This window comes from Cervus elaphus, chromosome 14 (genome assembly GCF_910594005.1).
Source record: "Cervus elaphus chromosome 14, mCerEla1.1, whole genome shotgun sequence".
NCBI classification, from domain to species: Eukaryota; Metazoa; Chordata; class Mammalia; order Artiodactyla; family Cervidae; genus Cervus; species Cervus elaphus.
The window spans coordinates 62,832,674-62,852,591 of record NC_057828.1 but is presented as its reverse complement, the minus strand read 5'-3'; the positions used below and the strand labels follow the sequence as shown (position 1 = coordinate 62,852,591).

Below are 19,918 nucleotides of genomic sequence, written 5' to 3'. Positions count from 1 at the left end.
TTCTTTTGAACTGACAGCAAAATTTGTTTTACGTTATGAAAATTCTTTTAAATCTCAGTCCCTCTAAAATGCACAAAAATTAGAATCTCCAAATGCTAAATTGGCTAAATATAATAGTGGAAATGGTGACCATGACCAGTTTATTTAGTGTTTCTTGTTGATTAATGAACTCAAATTGCTAACAGTATCATTTCACTAAACATTATAAAAAATGAACTCATGAAAAAAGCTACATAGGCCCAGGCAGTTCAGCTCACTTTCCAGCCACACGAACTTTTCAGTTCCACACGCCTTCCCATTTCAGGTCTTTGCACATGTAGTTTCCTCTCCCTGAAATGCTCTTCTCTCTACACAAAACTCAGGTTGTACCTATTCATCTTTAAGACCTCAGCTCAACTGTCACTTCCTCAGGGAAGCCTTTCCTGACCATCCTCATTAGATCAGTTTCCTCTCAATGCTTTTATAATAACTCGCTATTCTTCTATTTTTATAATTTATAATTACATATTTGTGTAAATTATATACTAATGGCTAGCTTCCACCAACAAACTATAAATCCACGAAGGCAGGGACTATGTCTGTCTTGCTTACTATAACACTGGTCCTTAATTAGCACACTTCTTGGCTAAATGCATGCACAGAGATGATTTATAGGGAATATGATCAATTCAACTGATAGTAGAATAAATGAATGTTTCTTGGTGTGCTTTTTCCTTTAATTTCTAAAGAGGTGGAAGAAGTTACATCATGTTAATTACTAACTCAGATCTAAACCACTGCAGAAATATGAGAGCAAGTTCACCTTGAGAGGCAAAGATCTATGAACTGGTTAAAGTCCTGCTCTTATTTGTTAGGTAAGTCACTTAATATCTTTGAATCTCATTTGTAAAACAGAGTAACATTAGTCCATCCTACCTCATATAATTATTGTGAGGATCAAGTAAGTTATGAGAAAGAATATTTAACAAATGTTTATCTAGTAAAGTTATTACTGAGTAAATGAAGCACTAGAGGTACATATTTGGAAAAAATTGATAAACTTAAGCATTACATTTTTTTCATGATATGAATATAAATATAGAAAAAATATAAAGTCCAGAGTGAAAATGCTTGGAGACAAACCTGAATCAACTAAGGTTGATTTCCTAAGGTTGGATACTACTTAACATTGTAACATTCTTTTAAGGAAGAAAGAATGGAAGACTTTTTCTCCTTCCTTTTTTTTTTCTTTTTTGTTGCTGTTTGATAAGCACTTCTCTAATGCTAGAAAATATACTGCAAAAGGGAATAAATCCTATCCAACTAAATTTCTGGATAGTAATAGTGATGATGAAATGATAACTGCTAATGTTTATTGAGTTATGTGTAAGGTACTGTTCTATATATATATATATATATACATAAATACTCATTTAATTCTCTTAATAATTGTATCAGGTAGGTACTATTATTATCGTCTTCATTTTGCAGATAGAGAAATGAGGCACGAAAAGATTAATTTGTCCAAGATTACACAAGTAAAGTGCCAAGACAGGGATTTAAATTCAGGTGGTGTGGCCCCAGTCTATACTGGTCTCTTTAAATTCAGAACCTTAAGTTTGTTTCCAAACTTTTTATCTTTCAAGTTCTCCACATCTACAAGATACTATTAAGTTAAATATCCATCTACTGAATTTAAAAGAAAGCAATTTTCCAAACTGATGGGCAGAAAGAAATGCAGCAACCGAAGACTTTAAGACTTTACTATTATAGACTTGGGCTTTCCAGATGGCTCAGTGGTAAAGAATCCTCCTGTCAATGCAGGAGACATGGGTTCAATCCCTGGGTCAGGAAGATCCCCTGGAGGAGGAAATGGCAACCCACTCCAGTATCCTTGCTTGGAAAATCCCATGGACAGAGGAGCCTGGTGGGCTACAGTTCACAGAGTCGCAAAGAGTCGGATAGATCTAAGCACATGGGCACATCATAGACTTAGGATCAATTATATTTCCTTTCCTTTTAGAATCTAACTACATTCTGATTTTGGAAAAGATGGTCAAATAAAAACAGTTCAGTTATAGACACTGACCAGGATATGATCCACTCGGTCTCTTTTCTTTCTTCCAAATTTCATCATTTTCTGCCAATCTGTTTTGTGGTTTGGCTCCTTTTTAAGACTGAATAGCTTGAGTACTTCGGTTGCTATGAAGTTCTGTGAAAATAAGAGGAATGCATGAAACATAAACTTTCTGAGACCTAGTACTTAAAAAGCAGTAAACAGATTTTTGCTAAGACTACAATGTTTATTAAAAAAAAAGATCACATTAATACAAACTTCTTTCACTTACGGTTCCACTTAGCAATTTGAAGAGAAAAGCATTCCTAAAGGCTCAGACTTTATTCACTTAAAAGCATTTTTTGTTTCTACACAACATACCAAAAAAAAAAAAGTAAAACCCACTCATGAATTTGCAAAAACAAAAATCACTTTAGAGTCCCCTCTACCCAAGAACCACCATTAGTTTACTTCAAGCTGGCAAAACTACAAAAGAAAGTATAAAGTAAATCTTTGAATAAGGCTTTGGTTGGGATAGGTTATTTTGAAGCACCAAGATTCAAGTATGTTAAATTAAAAAAATACTAATCAACATTTCAGTTTGAGAGGCATGGTAATTTTACTGCTAACAGTATTTGAACTATCACCCTTAAAAACAGCTTTACAAAATGCTTTAACAATACTTTTGTTGCTGTTTTTTTTTTTAACCCTGCCTTATAGAAGGTATTCTTCAATGACCCGAGGATACAGACATACAAGACACTCATTTGTGAGGCTGCTGTTGCTGTTTAGTTGCTAAGTTGTGTCTGAATCGTTGTCAGCCCATGGACTGTAGCCGGCCAGGCTCCTCTGTCCATGGAATTTACCAGGCAAGAATGCTGGAGTGGGTTGCCACTTCCTTCTCCAGGGGATCTTCCCGACCCAGGGACTGAACCCAGGTTCTCCTGCATTGCAGGTAGATTCTTTACCACTGAGCCAGCTGGGAAGCCTGGCTATAGCAATATTAAAATTGGTAGGAAGTATCATTGTGTGTTATAATGATGTACATGGTCTGATTAATGCTGGTATATATTATGTACCTTATTTCAACATGTTTGTTGTTATCAATAAAATAGTATTACTTTTAAAAAAAATAGTATTACTTTTTATGGCTGTTCTATTAAAAAAAAACAATGTCTCACACTCACATTCACACACACACACACATGCCATTCATCAACTGCTGGGGGCTGAAAGGAATGGAGTGCACTGGGGTTTTGAAAAAGACCCCCAGGTGGTTCTGATAATTCATTTCTCAAAGTTGAATACTATTTTAAATGTTTTTGTTTTTTTAATCCATCAAGTCAATCTTTGAAAACTTCTTTTTCTCCTGCTTTAAGTTAAGCAAAGGTCAGCAAACATTTTCTGTAAAAGACCAAATTGTAACTATTTCAGGCTTTGTGGGTCATATGGTCCCTACTGCAGCTACTCAACTTTGTTGTTGGTAGTAGGAAAGTAGGCGTGGACAAGATGTAAATAACTAGGTGTGGTTATGGCAACTTTATTTTTAAAAACATGTGGTGGCCTGGATTTGGCCTGTGGGCCATAGTTTGCCTACCTCTGATGTAAGCATACATCTCATAGATATCTGCTGGTGTTCTGTCAGTATGAGTATTTTTAAAAGCTTTCTATAGTTAACAATACTGTATCATATACTTCCAAGTTGCTAACAGAGATCTTAAAAGTTCTCATCACAAGCAAAACAAATTTGTAACTATGTGTGGTGATGGATGTTAACCAGACATACTGCGGTGCTCTTTTTTACAGTATATACAAAGATCAAATCGTTACATTAAATACCTGAAACTAATATAATGCTATGTGTTAATTACATCTCAGGGAAAAAAAGACCAAATTGTTTAGACAGTGCCTCCTTTCATGTTATATACCAGATTAATGTGTATGCTCCTTTAATGTATATTGATCGCCCAGATATACACCTGGATAATGTAAGACAATACATAAGTAAAATAAGTAATTGGAGGCAGACTCTCTGGGGAAAAAATAGTTTCTATGATCAAATAAGTTTGGGAGACATAACTTTAGAGCCTTGCTACTCAAAATAATCCTAGAGTCAGCAACAACAGCATCACTTGGGAGCTTGCAGAAATGCAGAATTTCTGGTCCTACTCCAGATCTACTCAGTAAGAAATCTGCATTTTTACTAAAATCCCCAGGTGACTGAGATACACATTAAAGTCTGAAAGGCACTGCAATGGGAATATAACCTTTGCTATATTTTAAGAACAGATGAACAAGCAGAGAGATTTTCACCCAGTGATTTTAAAGTTGGTTTGCTGAGAGTCCCTGTAGCTTCAGGGCACTTCATCTTTTCAGGGGCTTCTTGGACAACAAGCAATATTTTTTATATATCACACTATCCTATATATTTCAAAACCACATAACCAATCTGAAACCTCCAAAATCAAAGATGGAAAGGTTATATCATTTATGTGCCTAGGGTTGGCATATATGATATATGTCTTCTGATACTTTCACAGTATTATACCTATCTCTAAATCATTAAGAACTCACCTAAAACTCATATGAATGCCAATAATTTATCTCCCTGAGTACTTGCTAATTTCTTAAAAATATTATAAAATGTATGTATATGAAATTACTGTTAAGTTTTATTTTGCAAAAAGTTGAGGGTTCAGGATTCCCTGTCACCCTCATTGTTCTTTTGCTCACAGACAGAATGAACAAATATTTACTGAACACCTACTATGGAACAGGTCTTGAGGGCAGAAGAGTGAATAATACAAGAGTACCTGCTTTAATGACATTTATAGATCTGTACAAAAAGAAGATCAAATAAAAAAAGGAGATACTTTGTAGTTTCCAGTTTACCTTGATTTCATCAAGGTTATTTGGATTTTTCACTCGTCGGAAATAACTGGAGTTGATTCTACATGGCTTCATCCAGACAGGTTGATTCAAGTTGGGGTCCTCAGCAAATATTTCCTCAAAAATCTCTTTTGTTAAATCAAAAACCGCCTTGATAAGAAAAAGAAACAAAATTAAATGGCTAAGAATCCAAATTTCAGACAATAGTGAGAAGTTTAAAAATTAGAATTATCCTTCCCTGTTACATACCTGCTTGTACACCCTTTTACTAGTACTTTCTATATCTAGACCCTTACTGGCACAGCCAAGCAGTTTTGCAGGAATACTGATGCTGTGAAGATCATGACCTAATTCTTTCCATTTCCAAAGTTCTTCTGCTGCATCATGTACAAGAATTTCTACTTCCTCTGCAGTATGTGGGACTGCCAGTAATGTTTCACATGGCTTTTCTGGAGCTCTTTTAGGTTCTGCCATTAAAGGTACAATTGTTTCTTCTGCCTTGTTTTTTTGGATCTTGTGAGAAGAGCTCAAACCAAAGTCTTCATCAAACCAGTCTTGATCATCTCCTAACACGCTCAGGAACTCCCGGCTGATCTCAAGTTCAGCAAGTCTCTTAGCAAGCTCTTCCTGCCCACTGGCACCAAATACTGGACTTTCCTACAGAAATGGAACGATTCAAACAGATCACCATTTAGTAACCTCAGGTTACTTACGAGTTTGGGCTTTTTTTTCTTTTTTTTAAGACAAACTACATATATTACTTGTATATTTGCTATTTCTCTATAAACAAGCAAAATAAAAATAAAGTGGCTACTGATGAACAATTTCAGGAAAAACTATCCTGCTTCCTGTAATTCTGCTTACATAAGTCTTATTATTCAGTTTTTACAAAATGTGTATTGATTAGTTTTTTCCTTTTTGTATCACTATTACTCTGCTTCTGAAGAATTTTACTTCTGGGATATGGAAATGAGATATAAAATTTCTCACCTTTGGTGATCATCTGGTTCAAGTTACTCAAAATCATTGCCGCTGTTCAAGTGTCCATGGGCAGCCTGAACAAGCTGATGGTCTGAGCATATGTCACAGTGGACATATTTCAGTTTTACCAGAGTCAACACCACAACTGGCAGTTTCTGCAAGGCAACTGTGACTGAGTGGATATGTAAGCAAATCATCTCACAGGCAGAAGAGAACTGGGCTGAGAAACAATGGAAATCTCTATGGAATAGATTTGTTCAGTGAATCTGGAAGGGAATCTAATCTGTGGACAGTATACAGGGGTTTTCAACCCAGCATAAACCTGCCTGTGTTTGTGACAACTCTATAGTGACCACTCATGACATAATAGAGGACAATTATACTTCAGACAGAAAAATAGCTACACGGCCTTTAAAAACTAGTACAGTGATCTTTATTTAATAAACAACACATCACCAAAATACCTATTAGTAGCTACAGAATTAAAATGTGCCACAAAGGCAAGGTTAATTGACATTTTTTTCTAAACAAAATACTTACAGGTCTAGGACACATATCTGGTGAGGAAATCTCTTCTTTCTCATCTTCCAATTCAGACCTTAAGAAGCAACCCGGAACGCTTGGTGACTGTTCCTCAAGATTTTGGGATAGGCCTTGGGGTGGTACTTTCTTTTGATCCTCAACAAGAAGCTCCTGATTGCTAAGCTGGATTTTTTCATTCCTAGCTTTTTTGATTTGTTGTAGTTGATTGACTGTGTCCTTCACAAAGACTTGGAGCAAACTGTCTGTCAGTAAGCTGACTGTTTCTAGCTGTTCCTTTGACTTTTTTTCCTCACTTACAGATGACCTCAGCTGGGCTTCCAATTGGTTTTTCTCTCTTGCTAACAGGTCCAGAAGTGGGGTAGAAAGCTTTTCTGAAACTTCGGGATATAAGTTCTCTTCCTTTTCAGTCAACTGTTGTTGCTTCTTTAATTCTTCAGAAAAGGTATTATCTAAAGTATCGTCTTCTACAACAGAAGAAACCTTTTCTGTGGCATCAGAAACAAGGTCTTTGTTTTCCTTTGAAGACATCAGTGAGTCCACTGAATTCTGCTGGTGAATATGGGCTTCGAGGACCCCAGAAATGTCCTGTATATTGTCTGTCTCCATTTTAAGGCTTCTATCAACTGAGGCTTCTGTGTCATGCACACTAGGTAGAGATTTCTCATAAAAATATTCAATTGTATCCTTTTCTCTGTCAGACTTGGGACCCTCTGTATCTTTTTGTTCTTGATTATAATCTTGACATTGCTCATCTGAATAAGAGTCTTCATCTTCATTTATGTCTACATAGTCATCAAAGTTTTCTGGAATGTGAGATATTTTTTGAGGAGGAGCAAAAATCCCATGCTTCTCTTTGCACACAAAGTATACAATGCCATCATATGTTCCATTGTTATTTCCTTCAGGTTTATCCAACTCCACTCCAGCCCAAAACCCTTTGGCAAAACTAGTCACACCTTTGAACCGAAGAGTTCCTGGCTGAACATTGCCAATCAATACCCTATCGCCAATGTGGAAATCAAGTAATTCATCTGCAAGAGAAGCTGAAGCCAAGGAAGGGGATTCAGTAACTCCCCGTTCATGCTCTACATCACTGCGCTCCTTATTTTTCATAAGCTCAGTGGGGGACTTGAGTTCTAACAGCCTTTCAGAGTGGACACTGCTATGAATAGAAAGGCTTTTCTCACTGAGGCACTCGCTGATTTCATCATCACTACCAAAGCTAGTGGCTCTACTCCTAGAGATGCTTGTTGCCTGTAACTTCTCTCTGCAAGACTGAGAGTCTTTCCTGAGAGACAACAGAGACGCCACCTCAAAGTTATCTTTGTACAATTCAGCTGAAATGTCTTTCTTGAAAGACGACACTTCAAAATCTTCAAAGTACGGTATCTCTTTAGATGCAAGTAGATGCTGTGACCAAGATGAGTCTCTGCTCTTTATATTCTTTTGTACATGAGTCTCTTTTTCTGATTGGATGTTTGGACTATGACTGATATCTTCGTCTGACTGTCTCTCTTTTGTTTCTTTTTTATGAAGATTTTCAATGGCTAATCTAACTAAGTCTTTCTGAACATTTACAGAATCTAAAGGAAGATCTTTTCTGGAAAGAATTTCAGATGAATCTCCCTGTTCCAGGTCTAGCTTCAGGAAGACATCAGCCTTCCTAGACTGTTTAGAATAGGCATCTTCAATTGCACTCTCCTCCAATTTTGCATATTCTACTTCTTGTATTTCTGATTTTTGACTAGACTCTTCTTCAGCCTTGGCACCTGACACATCCAGAATTCTATGAGACGCATTTAATTCTTTGAGAAGAGATAATGACGGGACATTTTCTAGAGAATCTCCAGATTCTGCTCTTGTCCTCCTTGATGATCTGAGAATTGGAGAAGTCTGAAAGTGCTCTTCTGTCCGACTGTCGAATTCAGTCACTCTCTTTGAGTAGGCAGATGAAGATTTTTCCGATATTGATCTTTCAGAACCTGTCAATGCAGCATCTTAAAGGGGGAAGAAGAAAAAAGTCACATCAAAATTATCTAATCACAACTTTCAATTTCTGAAACCAAAGTTTAAATAAAAACCAAATATTAGTGAGAAAAAGCTCTGGTCAGTAAATATGACCTGTTTTATAGGTTACCATATGTAGTAAGTTTTTCCTTTATGAATTTATATGGTACCAACAATAAATAGAACATTTAAAAATAACTAAAAATCTGAAGTTTGGTATAATTTTTTAAGTGTTGTCTTAAGTTAGAAAATTAAGAAAAATGAATCAAAGTTTACAGAGAAGTTGATTCTCAAATCATGCAAACACAGAATTGGATGAAGCATATTACATGTTCTTCAAATACAAAAGCAATAAAGGAGGGACAAATGTACTAGTATACATACTTCTAAAAGAATGAATTTTCCCAGGGATTTCAACTAACCTCTTGAATGTAAAAAACAAAACAAAAAAAACCCTAACTATTTCTGCAAATATAGCACTTTAAGAGCGAAAACTGCTAAATAAGAAGAAAATAAGTAAGATTCAATGAACCAACAAACCAAGAATTAAAAGTTTTGAATTCAAATCGCTACTTTGTCATTGTTGCCAGGTAGGCTTTTTCATGCCTCAAATTCTAATTCATTTACTTTATTTTCAATAGTTCTTATTTTTCTTTGGACTCAATTGAAAAAAATGTATATAACCACACACCTGAGAAATAGTGGAGGCTGACAATTACATAATCAGATACAAATCTGATTAAGGGAGAATTCTGAGATGCTGATGATACCCTCATAGCCATTTTAGATCAATGTCTTTATGATTCAGCTTTTATCAGTTATTGGGACAATAAAGACTGATTCATAAACTTATGCATAATCTGTAAATCACTTTAAAATATAAAAGTAACTTAAAATATTAAGTGATCTATTATCTTTAAGAAATTCATTTTTTTAACCAAATAACCTAGAGGTAGAATTGCATAGGCATTTGTATAAATCTTTAGCCCATGTAGATACAGTGTGATTATTTTTTTCTAGTTACATACCAACATGCTCAGCAATAGACTCCAAGGATCCTCTGGATCGTTCTGAGTCTGTCAGTGATTTCCAATTCTTTGCTGTTTCAGATCTTAAGTAGAAAAATTAATAAACAGAAATAAATGTACTGCTGATACTATAATAACTGGTAACAAAAAGCAGTCAATTCTTAAGACAACTACTTCTTTCTTCTCCACAGGAGTATTCCAATCTTTGCCACTTTCACCAAGCCTATTTCTGGCCTTTGTCACTCTCAATAGATGATCTTCCTCTTTTAATGAGGAAAAGAGAGGCCATCAGCATGAATCTTATCTTCAACCTTTTTACCTACAAATTTATCTATATTCACAGCCATCCCAATTGTCTTTCCTTCTGTCTGCAAGAAGAAAAAGGTGTATCTCTTACATTTGCTCAAATTTCTTTCCGCCCCAAATCCCATAATTTCCACAGTCACTGATAGTATCCCTCAACTATCCATTCTTTTTTCTACAGTCATTAGTCCTTCAATTTGGTGATTTTTTCCCCCTCAGCTTATATGTAAATCTCATGCTTAAAAAAAAAAAATTCCCCCCTTTAATACTGGACTATAGTTGATTTACAATGTTGTGTTAGTATCAGTTGTATAGTAAACTGATTCAGTTACACATACACATATATTTATTCTTTTTCAAATTCTTTTCCCATTTAGGTTATTACAGAATATTGAGCAAAGTTCCCCTCCCCCCATTCTTTATTCTGTCATCTGATGCTATGCTACTGTTCACTTTTATGCTTTAATCTGACATTTACCATCTTCATTTTCTTGCTTTCTTTTTATTTGCAAAGTCGTATTATTTGCCTTCTACTCCTATTTCTTCTTAATCTCCTTAAAGGTTGCTATTTTATCATATCTAGTATTTGGCTCCCTTTTATTCTCTCTGAATGCATACTTTATTTGGGTGAAGAAGGTTCATCCAAATGTTGCCATATTTATTGCCTCAATCATGATCTATATGTTGATCATCCCTACATATATATATATATATATATATAACCCTAACATCTTTCCTGGATAATTCCACTTAGATGAACTATAGGTACCTTAAAATTAACATTTTAAAACCAAAATTATAAGCCTCCCACTGAGGAACACCTGATTTTCCATTTAGGTTAGTGTAACTTTGACTCAACCAACTACTACTTAAGAGAAATATGACAGTCATTCAGCTTTCCCATCTATAACTTTAATTAGTCAAGTATACTTCTTAAATATTCCTAAAATCTATCTCTTATTCTCTATTTTTATTACAGTGGATTATCTGAGGCCTGGCTTAGACTACTGTTATCCCTGCTTCTAAATTTATCCCCTTCTATCTTTCCTTCATACTGTAGTCAAAAAGATTTCTCAAAGAGAAATATGATTCTATCATTCTCCAGTTAAAATCCTTAGTAACTTGGTTAATAAAACTATAAAAACACTCAATGAAATGTAGAAATTAAAATAAAACTTACATATAATGTAACATAAAGGGAAAATATATACGTAACAAAAATACACACAAAATCTAACTATAAAAAAATCTGAGAAAGAAATATATCTAATTGTTGATGTCTGCTATTTTGGGATAGTTATGTATGATATGATTTAAACTTATTCCTTTCTACCACTTCCCTCAATATTTTAGTAGCAATAATAATAAAACTAATACATAGTGCTAACTGTGTGTCAGAAGTGTTCTAAGTTAAGTCTTTTAACCTTCATGACAAGTTTATTACTCAGGTGTTCTTGTAGGGATATAAATCCCTATTAAAAAACTGAAGTACAGAGAGGTTAAATAACTTGCCCCTAATTAAATAGCTGGCTGGTGCTGGAGCCAGGATTTAAACCCAGGTAATGCTAAATTAATTGTAATGAGCTTATGTAACATTTCTAAGAAACAAAAAATATCCTAAAATATTGCCTTTCAAGGTTTCACATCTTCTAAGAAAGTGAATAAGAAAATGCTAAAAATGCTTGAGTACAATATTATCACAATCTGTTTTTTATTTTTCCAGTTTCTTCTCCTAACTCTGGCAATATCCTATCACATTCTGCTTCCATGATATGCCAAGCTCTTTGCTGCGTTTGGTCACTCATCAGTGCCTTTCTCTCTGAAATACCCACTATTTCTCAGTCCCACTGACCTATATAACCTCTGCTTGTTGTTCAAAATTCATTTTAAATATTCCTAACTGATTTCCTTATTTACCATATTATACATTCTAATGGTGCTACTCTGCATCTTCTGTATTTGCATTCAATGACTGCATAATATTCTATCCCTGGAAAGAACCATCATTAACAGGGTTATTCACCCATTTCTGGATGTAAAGATTGCTTCCAGTGTTTAATACAAAAGAAGTTATGATATACATGTTCATGCAAATAGATATTTTTGGTAGTTTGCATTTTTTCAAGCTAGATTTTCAGATGGGAATTATTGAGTCAAAAGTTACAGACTGTTTTTGACTTCTGAAACACTGCCAAATTGTTTTTCAAAACAACTATACCAACTTACGAAGCTGTAACAACGATGCTGGAGAGTATTATTTTCACTGCACCCACCAGATTTCAGAATGTATTTTTAAATCTGTGCCTTATTATAAATTTGATTTGTGATTATACCATAAACAACAAATATACTTTAATGACACTAAAACCATAAACCAGTATTTTCACTTCTACAATTTCACAGTTACTCAAAAGTTAGCTTCAACTAAAAACCGTTCCTTATTTCTTTTGCAAATAAGGCAGGATACAGGTTAGTTATCAAAAATTTCTACCTGTGCAGTGGAAGGGACTTGATCTTGGGTTTTTCAGAAGTTGAGGAGAGTGTTTTAATCTGAGGCTTGGCTGTTGGTGAGGTTTCCAAATCTCGGCTAAGCTCAGCTTCAGTCTTCTTAATGAATTCATCATATGACTACGTTTAGAAAAATCAGAGGAGTCACTATACAGAATTTTTAAAAACTATCTTAAATTAGAAAACAATACATTTAATGGTAAAATATTCAAGCAGTAAAAAAGATGTTAATATAAAATTTTTACTCCCTGCATCAGTATTATTTCTCAGAGTTCTAAAATCAGTTATTTTCATAGCCTTCTTGAAATAGGCTATGTATAAGCCAAGATGTATAATGTAACACTAATATCAACTAGGAAATGATACAATCTCAATTACAGAAACTTAATACTTATGAAGCAATAATTCAGGCCCTGCCATATTAAAAAAAACTCTTTAGCTGATTCTTTAAAGGATGTCCTAATACTTCCCTGATATTTTTAAGTTTAGCCACTGCACTGAGTTTCAATGGCAGTAAGCTTCTTTCGGGGTATGTATTTTAGGAATACAGATCCCAAGGAAAGAGAAGGGAGTGGCTGGGAGCATGACAGTACAGAACTTCAAAAATACTTCTTAGTTATTAGTCATTCTAGAAATAAAGCTTCACTAATTTATATACTATACTGCATACATACACTATAATTATAAAATCTAAATAAAGGACATTTTATTGCCTTTATTTAAATCATTTAATAAAATGTTGAATGAGATGGATCTTTATATCCTTCTCTAGGTATTTTTCTGGTTGACGTATATATTATTAAACTTTGGGGGCAATGCTATTAAATGTAATAGTATTTCATTTTAATCCTGGGCCCCACCTTAGACCAATTAAGTCAAAATCTCTGGGAGTGAGCCTGGATATTTGTATTTTTAAAAAAATCTCCTTGATTAATTCTAATGTATAGTCAGATTGAGCACTACAGACCTATAGGATGAAGTTCAAACTCATCAGTCTGATTTCTAAAGCCCTAAACTTGATCTTCATTTTGAAATTTTGTTTCTCACTACTTTCCAGCATGAACTTCTCAGCATGGTCACTGAATCTTAATCACTTTTCTTCTAAACATGTGTGCAAGTTATAATTCCTGTTCCCATCTCTGTATTGTGTACTAATGTAAATGTCTTATCTTCTCCATATTTGTTAGCAGGTTTATTTTCTATGTGGAAGATAGCGTAGTGTAATGGTAAGGGTACAGAATTTGGAATTCAAGCTAATTAAAAGCCTAGTTTTAACACATGTGAGCTGTGTATCTCTGGATATCATTAATCTCACTGAAACTCAGTTTCCTCATTTGTAAAACAGGGATAGTAATATCCACACCTTGTTGCTTTGAGAAAAAAATGAAAAATGTGTACAGTAGTTAGCCGAGTTTCGAGCACATAAAAAGGTGCTTGAATATTTGATGATTAAATTAATAAACATATTAATAAAGGAGGAATACATGCTTGGTGTTACCACACAAGGAGGATTAAAAGAACAGAAATTTTGCCCAAACATAACAAAGACCTTTTTAGCACTTAGAGCACCTGGAGTCCAACCAATGAAATCAACTGCCTTGAAAATCTGAAATTTGCTATTACTGAAAGTGACTGAGAAGAAACTGAATGATCTCAGGTGAGGCCTTGAGAAGGGATTCTTATGACCAACAGGAAGGAACTTCAGACTGGTTCTGTAATGAATATGGTGTTTAGGAATACTAGGTTGACAGAATGTATGTAAGCTATAGGGAAGAAACCATAAGCAAGGACATGTAAGAGGCTATGCACACTATAGAGGTAAGAAGACATCAGGGTCCCAAACAGCTTGATGTCAGTAGGAATGGAATGGGACAAGCAAGATTTACGAAAAAAGAATCAATGGGTTCTGAATGAATAGGAACAAACAGAATAAGAAAGATATAAAAACCATAAAGTAATTAGCCTCCAATTAAATAAATTAATTTAAAAAATATTTGGAGGAATTGTCAGTAAAACCTTCAGTGCCCACATGCTTTTAAAGCTAAAAACAAAACAAAACAAACAAACAAAAAACCAGCTTTCCAGAGTAGGGCAGAATCAGGGAAGGTTGCTAGAGTTTGGAAGGAAATTCAAAGTTTAGAGTTACTATTTAGGAGCCATTCAAATAGTACAAAGAATCATACTAATAAGCTGGGTGGCATGAAGCACCATTCTTTTAAAAAAAAAAAAAAAGAACGAAAAGAAAAGGCAGTTAACAGTTCCAATAGCCAGGATTATTTATCTAATGGTTCTTTCCTTAAGAGGACATGGATATCAAGCTTTCTTTCACAGGCCCAGTCTTTCCTCTTTGGGGAAAAACTCATTTTAATACTTGTACTATTTACTTTAATACTTGATATTAAAATATTTAACATTTCAAGCAAAGGGTTTGTTCAGACACCTCAGTTTGTTTTCAAAGTTAGGTTAAAATGTGGCACGAAATTAATACTGAAAAATTTTAATCTATCACTTTATTAATGCCTAAAACATGGGCTTCCCTGGTGGCTCAGAGGTTAAAGCGTCTGCCTGCAATGCAGGAAACCTGAGTTTGATCCCTAGGTCGGGAAGATCCCCTGGAGAAGGAAATGGCAACCCACTCCAGTATTCTTGCCTGGAGGATCCCATGGACGGAGGAGCCTGGTGGGCTACATTAGTCCATGGGGTCGCAAAGAGTTGGACACAACTAAGCGACTTCACTTTCTTTCTTTCTTTCATATTTACAATAGCCTTGAAATTAAACCCCTTTCTTCTTATTTCTAACCTCCAATTGTTTGATCAGACTGGCTTCTTGGGCTTTGAGTCTTTCCTTTTGCCTTTTTTTCTGTTCCTTCTTGAGTTGGTCCACAACTGATTTTCTTTTCCGCAGCTCATCCTTCAGGGCTCTGATTCTACCTTCAATGTCACTCTGGTCAGATGTAGTTTCTGAAAGAGATATAAAACCTTTTAACGTCATTTTAACAAAAATAAATTCAGTAACTATTAATAGAAAGCACCAATGTAAAGTGAATCTAACATTTAAAATTTGAGATTCAGAAAAAATTATTAGTGATTTCCATCCCTTTTCCTAAATCTCTATGCAGGGGTGGGGGTGTGTGTTCTTCCTTTTTATTTTCACCTTCTAATTGTGCTATTTGAAACTGCAAATAAAGTTTGCAAATCTGAAGATACTCTGTCTTGATAAGTAGCTGGAAGCAGAAAAACTTTTGGTTAGCAAAACTTGGACATTCTTTAAGGATTTATTTCTCAGTAACAGGATAGCCATACCTAACTGTACCTCCTCTTGGTTACTAATAGATAGTTTAATAGTTTTAAAGTCATATTAAAATCAAACTAGAATTTTACCACTTTAAATTGATTGTGAGTCATCCACTAATGGCTTAAGAGAGACAAAAATTATAAAGAAATATACTTTGCGATAACCTCTGGAAGTTCTTAGAACATTTAAAATAAATGAAATAAAGCTATAGTTAAATCTTATTTTCTTCCCAACAATTTAGACACATACATGCACACATACAGAGCAGATGTTTAGTCATAGCAAAATCATGAAAAAGACATTTCATTGTAAGCATCACACAAATCTTATAAAAATAAGCATCACTTAGGATTTCCCTGGTGGTCTAGTGGCTAAGACTTGTGCTTCCAGTGCAGGGGGCCCAGGTTCAATCCCTGGTCAGGGAACTAGATCTCATGTGCCGTTCACACGTGGCGACTAAGGATCCAACATGCCATAACTGAGACCTGGCACAGTCAAATCAATAATAATAATAATAATAATAAGCATCATTTAAAAACAGCCTATTTCACTGCCCATGAAAATTACATAGAAAAAAAAATGACATCTCCTCCTTGAATCATACCATGGTGTCATTTCCACACACTAATGATGAATGAGGCATTTAATAGTCTTTTAATAGTCTTTTAAGAAAAATACTATTATATACAACTCTGAAGACTTAGATGCACATTACAACATAAACAACCAGGTTTTTTTTTTTTTTTTTAAGCACTTCAGATTAAATTGCAAAGAACTAATCACAGAATTTATTTTGAAAAGATAAGTCCTTTTTTTGCAATGTGATCTAAATATCTAAATTAGAAATAATGACATCTAAGTTCCTGCCACTTTTGTCTCCTGACTTAAGGTGTATTAGGAAAATTATCCCATCTTATACCAGTAGTGCCATCAGACTGAGCCCTGAGTGAATAGTGAGGTTCACTATTTATTGATCAACACTCATAAAATGAAGCAATAATAGAAGTTATTTTTAGCTTGGAATCTACTACTGGTAATTAGTAAGGTGTTTGTCACTTAATGATTTCTAGAACTGATGTGAAAATTAAATAAGATACATAAAGCATGTAGCACAGTACTTGGACTACTATAAAAAGCTCAATAAATGGTGGTAGTATTAGTACACATAAAAGATTTTTATGTAGCCATATTTTATGTAACATATTTTTTGGTTTAAACCTAAAAAAGGTGGTGGTGAGGAGATAGCAACTGAGCATCTTCCTCATGTTCTCCTTTAATTTCTGAAGAAAATAATCAATTCATTTTATTTATTTTTGGCTTAATTTATCCATTTTATATTTTTCATTATATATATATATTATTGAAGTACAGTTGACTTACAATGTTTCAGGTACACAGCAAGGTGATTCAGTTATACATATACACATATATTATTTTCAGATTATTTTCCATTATAGGCTATTATAAGATATTGACTATAGCTCCCTGTGCTATACAGTAAATCTTTGTTCCTTGTTGCATATCTGTTTTTTTTAAATTAGAAATCTAGCATTCTATTGATACTAAGTCAAACAAGTTGAGTCAAATGTCATACATGTTTTAGTTAGGCAATATTACTTATATATATGTATACAAAAACTTCTCTACTATGCTTGATAAGGGCTTGAGAAACATCACAAAAAAGAGGAGATGGAGGAACTGGAAACCATAAACTAAGGGAAACGGGGGCACTGAATATAAAATAGAAAAAAAAAATGAAACAAACTAGATGAAAGTAAAAGATCATCATATAAATCCAGTTGTTTTTAAACATGGTCGCTCATTAGAAACACAGCTGGAGCTTTGGGGAAAAAAAGCAGATCTTGGCATTTGATTTTTCAAAACATTCCCAGATAATCTGATATGCATTTGAATTTTAAAAAGTGATTACATGTTTTTCTATTAAATGGTAGTTTTGGTGATATAGAATTCTATTATTTTTCTGTTGAAACAATCATGATACAATGGTATTAAGTGAGTAATAGTTACATAATCACAATAGTAAAAGATGTTTATCAGTTTTCACAATCAATAGCCAGACAAAAAATAAGAGATGATTACAACTGCAAGCCATAATGGGAACATGATTAATCTAATAATATAAAATAATTACATACAATCTGGGGGGTTAAGTAGAGTGACGTGGTAAGTGGAAGTGCATACATGCACATGTTTTCATCTGCTCAGCCAGTCTATGTCTTGTGGTTGGTGCATTTAATCCATTTACATTCATAGTAAGTATCAATATATATGATCCTATTACCGTTTTCTTAACCGTTTCAGATCCATCTTCTATAGGTCTTTCCTTCTCTTGTGTTTCTTGCTTAGAGAAATTCCTTTAGCATCTGTTGTAAAGCTGGTTTGGTGGTACTGAATTCTCTTACTTCTGCTTGTCTGGAAAGCTTTTTGATTTCTCCATTAAATCTGAATGAGAGTCTTGCTGGGTAGAGTATTCTTGGTTGCAGCTTCTTCCCCTTTCATCTCTTTAAATATATCATGCCATTCCCTTCTGGCTTGTAGAGTTTCTGTTGAGAAATCAGTTGATAGCCTGATGGGAGTTGCCCTGTATGTTATCTGTTGTTTTCCCCTTCTTGCTTTTAATATTTTATCTTGGTCTTTAATTTCTGTCAGTTTGCTTACTATGTGTCTTAGTGTATTCCTCCTTGGGTTTATCCTGCCTAGGACTCTGTGCTTCCTGGACTTGATTGACTAGTTCCTTTCCTATGTTAGGGAAGTTTTCAGCTATTATCTCTTGAAATATTTTCTCAGGTCCTTTCTTTCTTCTTCTGGGACCCCTCTAATGTGAATGTTGGTGTGTTTAATGTTGTCCAGAGGTTTCTTAGGCTGTCTTCATTTTTTCTCATTCTTTTTTCTATACTCTGTTCTGTGGCAGTGACTTCCACCATTCTGTCCTCCCTCATTTATTTGTTCTTCTGCTTCAGTTATTCTGCTACGGATTCCTTCTAATATATTATTCATCTCTGTTTATTCTTTAGTTCTTCTATGTCTTTGGTAAACATTTCTCGCATCTTCTCCATTGTTTTCCCGAGATCCTGGATCGTCTTCGCTATCATTATTCTGAATTCTTTTTCTGGAAGGTTGCCTATTTCCACTTCACTTAGTTGTTTTTCTGGGGCTTTATCTTGTCCCTTCATCTGGGACATTACTTTCTGTGTTTTCATCCTGACTTTCAGTAATGTGGGTTTCAGTAATGTGGGACTGTGGTTCTTGCTTCTTCTGTCTGCCTTCTTATGCAGGAGGCTAAGAGGCTTGTGTAAGCTTCCTGATGGGAAGGACTGGCAGTGGGAACATCTGGGCCTTGCTCAGTAAAACTTTAATCCAGTTATCTGCTGACAGGAGGGCCTGCACTGGCAGTTGGTTGGCCTGAGGCGATCCAGTCCTGGGGTCCATGGGCGCTATGGAAGGGTTAATGGTGGCCTCCAAGAGGGCTTACACCAAGGGAGAACTTCCAGGACTGCTGCTGCCAGGGCCCCCTCCTCTGTGGTGAGCCCCTGCCAACCCATGCCTCCATAGGAGACCATCCAACACTAGCAGGTAGTTTTGGTTCAGTCTCCTATGGGGTGACTGCTCTTTTCCTCTGGGTCTTGGTGTGTGAAAGATTTTGTTTGTGCACTCTAAGACTGGAGTCTCTGTTTCTCCTCGTCCTGTGGAAGTCTTATAATCAAATCCCTGGGGATTCTCTGGGGATTCTCAGCCCCTTTGTGGGATCCCCAGGCTGGGAAGCCTGATGTGGGGTTTAGAACCTTCACAACAGTTGGAGAACTTCTTTGCTATTATTGGTCTCCAGTTTTGGAGTCACCCACCTGGCAAGTATGGGATTTGATTTTATTGTCATTGTGCCCCTCCTACCATCTCGCTATAGCTTCTCTGTCTTTGGATGTGCAGTATCTTTTTATGGTGGGTTCTAGCATTCTCCTGTCGATGGCTGTTGAACAGCTAGTTGCAATTCTGGTGGTATCGCAGGAGGAGATGAGTGCATGTCCTCTCAATTTGTTCTAGAGTTAAAAGGCTCTGAATTTTACTGGTAAGCTTTACAGTGATTTAATTAACAATTCTGAACAATAATTGGGGGTAGGATTGCAAGCTGAGCTAAAAATTATAACCTTTCTAAAATGAAATATAAAACCCAAATCTTTGCATCTGCTAAAGCTGTGTATTCTTTTAGCTTGATAAACTTTATGTGCTTCCAGAACTTGAGATGTTACTTTGATAAAATTTTATAGGAGACCACTACACTTCCACAGACTTTGTTTCAACTTTGCCTCCAAA

At 35.1% G+C, this 19,918-nt stretch overlaps 1 protein-coding gene and 1 non-coding gene across 5 annotated transcripts in view; one reads left to right on the top strand and one right to left on the bottom strand.

The window, feature by feature from the left end:
* The window catches only part of CEP350 (centrosomal protein 350), a 163,915-nt gene that overhangs the window by 7,485 nt on the left and 136,512 nt on the right, over positions 1 to 19,918 (bottom strand). For all 4 annotated transcript variants that reach the window (XM_043922764.1, XM_043922766.1, XM_043922765.1 and 1 more), the window contains 7 exons: positions 15,095 to 15,255; positions 12,278 to 12,414; positions 9,484 to 9,566; positions 6,446 to 8,445; positions 5,174 to 5,581; positions 4,928 to 5,074; positions 2,069 to 2,191 (listed from right to left, as the gene is read on the bottom strand). In XM_043922764.1, coding sequence (XP_043778699.1) covers positions 2,069 to 2,191; positions 4,928 to 5,074; positions 5,174 to 5,581; positions 6,446 to 8,445; positions 9,484 to 9,566; positions 12,278 to 12,414; positions 15,095 to 15,255 — 3,059 coding nt within the window. The remainder of the gene's footprint in view (positions 1 to 2,068; positions 2,192 to 4,927; positions 5,075 to 5,173; positions 5,582 to 6,445; positions 8,446 to 9,483; positions 9,567 to 12,277; positions 12,415 to 15,094; positions 15,256 to 19,918) is intronic.
* TRNAW-CCA lies at positions 15,943 to 16,014 on the top strand. The gene has a single exon. It is a non-coding gene; the product is annotated as a tRNA-Trp (tRNA).